The sequence below is a fragment of the Aulonocara sp. 'chitande type north' Nkhata Bay genome, linkage group LG14 (genome assembly GCF_057382095.1).
Source record: "Aulonocara sp. 'chitande type north' Nkhata Bay isolate Kocher_YH1m ecotype deep benthic linkage group LG14, A_spYH_male_GT1.1, whole genome shotgun sequence".
Lineage (NCBI taxonomy): Eukaryota > Metazoa > Chordata > Actinopteri > Cichliformes > Cichlidae > Aulonocara > Aulonocara sp. 'chitande type north' Nkhata Bay.
Window position 1 is genome coordinate 16,956,668 of NC_141357.1, and position 4,851 is coordinate 16,961,518.

At 37.7% G+C, this 4,851-nt stretch overlaps 1 protein-coding gene across 1 annotated transcript; it reads left to right on the forward strand.

Moving 5' to 3' along the window:
- The first annotated feature begins 528 nt into the window (after nt 1-528).
- Nucleotides 529-4,065, forward strand: LOC147314359 (uncharacterized). The gene has a single exon (XM_086261253.1). The coding sequence runs from the start codon at nt 542-544 to the stop codon at nt 1,235-1,237; it is 696 nt and encodes a 231-aa protein (XP_086117379.1). The 5' UTR covers nt 529-541; the 3' UTR covers nt 1,238-4,065.
- The last annotated feature ends 786 nt before the right edge of the window (nt 4,066-4,851 follow it).

Sequence of the window (4,851 nt, forward strand, 5' to 3'; positions counted from 1 at the left end):
CCCAGGCTCTTCCAGCAGCCACCAGGCCCAGGATCCTACTGCTCCACCAGGCCCAGGCTCTTCCAGCAGCCACCAGGCCCAGGATCCTCCTGCTCCACCAGGCCCAGGCTCTTCCAGCAGCCACCAGGCCCAGGATCCTCCAGCAGCCACTAGGCCCAGGATCCTACTGCTCCACCAGGCCCAGGATCCTCCAGCAGCCACTGGGCCCAGGATCCTCCAGCAGCCACCAGGCCCAGGCTCTTCCAGCAGCCACCAGGCCCAGGCTCTTCCAGCAGCCACTAGGCCCAGGATCCTACTGCTCCACCAGGCCCAGGCTCTTCCAGCAGCCACCAGGCCCAGGATCCTCCTGCTCCACCAGGCCCAGGCTCTTCCAGCAGCCACCAGGCCCAGGATCCTCCAGCAGCCACCAGGCCCAGGCTCTTCCAGCAGCCACTAGGCCCAGGATCCTACTGCTCCACCAGGCCCAGGATCCTCTAGCAAGGCACCACCAAGTAAATCAACAGTGACAAGACGGTGAACGGAGCGAGCAAGACAACAAGCAATGGGGCCTAAGAGAACACCGAACGCCGATGAAATTGAGGACATCAAAAAGTCATTGGACTTTCTAACTGAGGAAACATCGGCTATCAAGCTACAACAGAAATATATCCTAGACTTAGTCGAGGAAATAAGGTCGCTACGTAACCAGAATGCAGAGAAGGAGAAACGGATCGTCTATCTGGAGAGCAGGGTCGCGGACCTGGAGCAATATACCAGAATGAACGACGTGATCATCACAGGGCTGTACATAAAACCCCGGTCATATGCTCGGGCTGTGACTGCTGGCAGTAAAGAGGAGCAAGGAGATCTGGATGGGAGCTCTGCGGAGCAACAAGTAGCTGGTTTCTTGCAGTCGAAAGGGATCGACCTGGACTGTAATAACATCGAGGCATGCCACCCCTTGCCCAGGAGAAATGCTAGTGATAAACCAGCTATCATCATAAGATTTGTAAACAGGAAACACAAGAATGCACTGCTGAAGCAGGGGAGGAAACTAAAAGGATCGAACGTCTACATGAATGACCATCTAACCAAATCCAATGCTGACATAGCGAAGAAAGCACGATACCTAAAGAAACTGGGTAAAATTCAGAACACCTGGACTGCAAACTGTAAAATATTTATAAAGCTCAACGGTACACCGGAGGAAGCCAAGGTGCTGGTCATCAAATGCATCCAGGATCTGGAAAAATATTAACAGGTCACTTGACTACAAAGGCAAGGAGCGGGACAAACAATCTACAGTCATCAAAGCAGGTAATAGAAGACAACAACGGAAGCTAAAGCGTAACGTATTCAAGGATGAAACAATCAATTAATTCATTATCTGGGAATTATACATTGCTACCACAAAGGATTGCTAATCAGGAGATAAATTCACCAGTAAACACGGAATACAAAACACACTTCACAGAGCAGGACATTGATCCAGAACTGAACTTTTTTAACATCAAAAATACCTGCTACTATCATACTGAAGAACAATTCAACAAAACTGTCAAGGTCGACGGCAAAATATCTATAATCCACTTTAATAGTAGAAGTTTATATGCAAATTTTCACAAAATAAGGGAATATTTAAGCAAATTTACACATCCATTCAGTGTGATTGCAGTATCTGAAACATGGATTAATAAACAGAAAGGAGAGGACTTTGTAATAGATGGATATGAATTAAATCTTACAAATAGAAAGAATAAGAATGGCGGTGGTGTGGCCTTGTTTGTGGATAAAAATTTAAAATACAAGATGGTAGAAAAAATGACGGTGGCGGTAGATAATATATTAGAGTGTGTAACAATAGAAATTAGTATGGGAAAAGAGAAAAATGTCATTGTAAGCTGTATATATAGAACACCAGGTTCTAATATTGAAATTTTTAAGGAGTGGGTAGATAAAACATTCATTAGGACAAATCAAAAAGTCATGTTCATTTGTGGGGATTTTAACATAGATCTACTAAATCCAAACAAGCAGAGAGCGACAGAGGAATTTATTAATACAATGTATAGCTTGGGACTTTTTCCAGTGATCACTAAGCCCAGCAGGATTACAGCACAGTCGGCAACCCTAATAGACAATATATTTACTAATGAAATAGAAAATAGAACCATAAGTGGTCTCCTAATTAATGACATCAGTGATCATCTACCTGTTTTTATAGTGTATAACAGCAATTACAGGAAGGTTAAACAGCAAAACACAATAAAATACAAACGAGTGAGAACAGAAGAGTCAATAAACGCATTCAAAAGTGATTTACTCAAGCAAGAATGGGAGATGCTGTATAAGGAAAAAAATATTGATAAAGCTTATGAGATTTTTTTAGGAAAATTTAAACTGTTATATAATAGTCATTGCCCAGTAAAGAAATATAGTAAAAAACAAAAATATGCAGAGTGCCCATGGATTACAAAAGGATTGCAAAATGCATGTAAGAAGAAAAATACCTTATACAGAGAATTTATAATGAACAGAAGCACAGAAGCTGAAAATAAATACAAGAAATATAAAAATAAATTAACGAGTATTTTAAGGTCATGTAAAAAGGAATACTATGAAAAATTACTGATTATGAATAAAAATAATATTAAAGGGATCTGGAAAACATTAAATACCATCATCAAAAAGGGCTCGGGGCAGGCAGACTATCCTTCGTATTTCGCAAATAATGATAGAAATATTACTAATATGAGAGATGTGGTAAATGAGTTCAATAAATTCTTTGTAAGTGTTGGGCCAGACTTGGCTGAAACAATTCCTGATATAACAGATTCTGTAGAGAAAGAAACTAGACTCATTGACCGCAATCCTCATTCAATGTTCTTAACGGTGGTGGAAGAAATGGAAATCATTGATATTGTTGGGAAATCACAAACAAAAAACTCTACAGACTCTGACGACATTGATATGGAAATCGTTAAGAGAGTGATAGAGGGCATTTCCAAACCCTTAACACACATTTGCAATTTGTCCTTACAAACTGGTGCATTCCCAAAACAAATGAAAACAGCTAAAGTAACACCACTGTTTAAAAATGGTGACAGACACCAATTCACAAATTATAGGCCTGTCTCTCTACTTTCTCAATTTTCAAAAATACTGGAAAAAGTCTTTAGTAATAGACTTGACAAATTTATAGATAAACACAAAATAATAACGGATAGTCAGTATGGTTTCAGATCAAATAGATCAACATCATTGGCATTAATGGAACTGATCGAAAATATCACCAACAATATAGATAAAAGACAATGTATAGTTAGTGTATTCATTGACCTAAAAAAAGCTTTTGACACAATTAATCATGACATATTACTTGATAAACTGGAGTACTACGGCATTAGAGGAGTGGTGTTAGAATGGGTAAAGAGTTATTTGAGAGACAGGCAGCAATTTGTGAAAATTGGGGAATATCAATCAGAGTGTATGGACATTGTCTGTGGAGTTCCGCAGGGGTCAGTATTGGGACCAAAGCTGTTTATCCTCTATATCAATGATATATGCAGAACATCAGATATACTACAGTTTATTCTATTTGCAGATGATACAAATATTTTTTGTGCTGGAGAGAACTTACATCAGCTTTTGGAAATTGTCACACAAGAAATGATTAAACTGAAAACATGGTTTGATAGAAATAAGCTATCATTAAATTTGGAAAAAACTACATTTATGTTATTCGGAAATTGTAAAAAAGATGCAGGAGCAAAATTATTAGTAAACAATGTTGAAATAGAGCAAGTTTCGGATACAAAATTTCTGGGTGTGATAATAGATAACAAAATCTGCTGGAAACCTCACATAAAGCATATACAAGCCAAACTGTCAAGAAGCATCTCCGTACTAAGTAAAGTTAAATATTTTTTGCCTTCCAAATCACTCCGGGTACTTTATTGTTCACTTATATTGCCATATTTGGAATACTGTGTGGAAATTTGGGGAAACACATATAAAACTGCACTTCAACCAATATGTAAAATTCAAAAAAAAGCAATCAGGATGATTAATAAAGCAGGATTTAGAGACCATACTAATATCATGTTTTTGAAATTAAAAATACTGAAGTTTATGGATCTTATAAAATATAAAACTGCAAAAATTATGTACAAGGCCAGATACAATATGTTACCAGGAAATATACAGAGGATGTTCTATGACAGAGAAGGAGACTATGAATTGAGGGGGAAATTGAATCTAAGGATTCTTAAAGCACGGTCAAAGGTTAAAACCTTTTGTGTCACTATTTATGGGGTAAAACTGTGGAATAGTTTTACTATAGATCTACAGCAATGCTCAGGAATTAGTAAGTTCATGAAAATACTTCGAAAACTGATTTTGGAAGAATATGATACCGATAAAGATGATCACCCATTGTATGTATAAAAAATATCAAATTATATCCAAATTATATCAGTCACGGTAGCCAAGTTTATATAGGTTCTCCTCGTGTATCGTGTGGAGTATGTGATGATGGGAATTAGGTGAATTATGTGGGATCAATAAGATGTTGAGCAGGGGTAGGAATTAATAAGTATGTTCATACTTCTTCCTACTCCTTTTCAGACCAAACATTGTTACATTATGTCAGACGATTTTGTTTTATTTCATTATATATTTTTTGTTTATCTGAACACATACGTGTGTGTGTGTATATCTACATATATATTCGTATCTGTAAATGAAAATATATGTAGTGTGTATATATTGTTTTTTGTTTTATATGTCTGAAACAAATAAAGATACAATACAATACAAAAGAGAACGTTGCATATAATTAAATTTTTGCTTGATGCATAAAGTTAAAAGGTT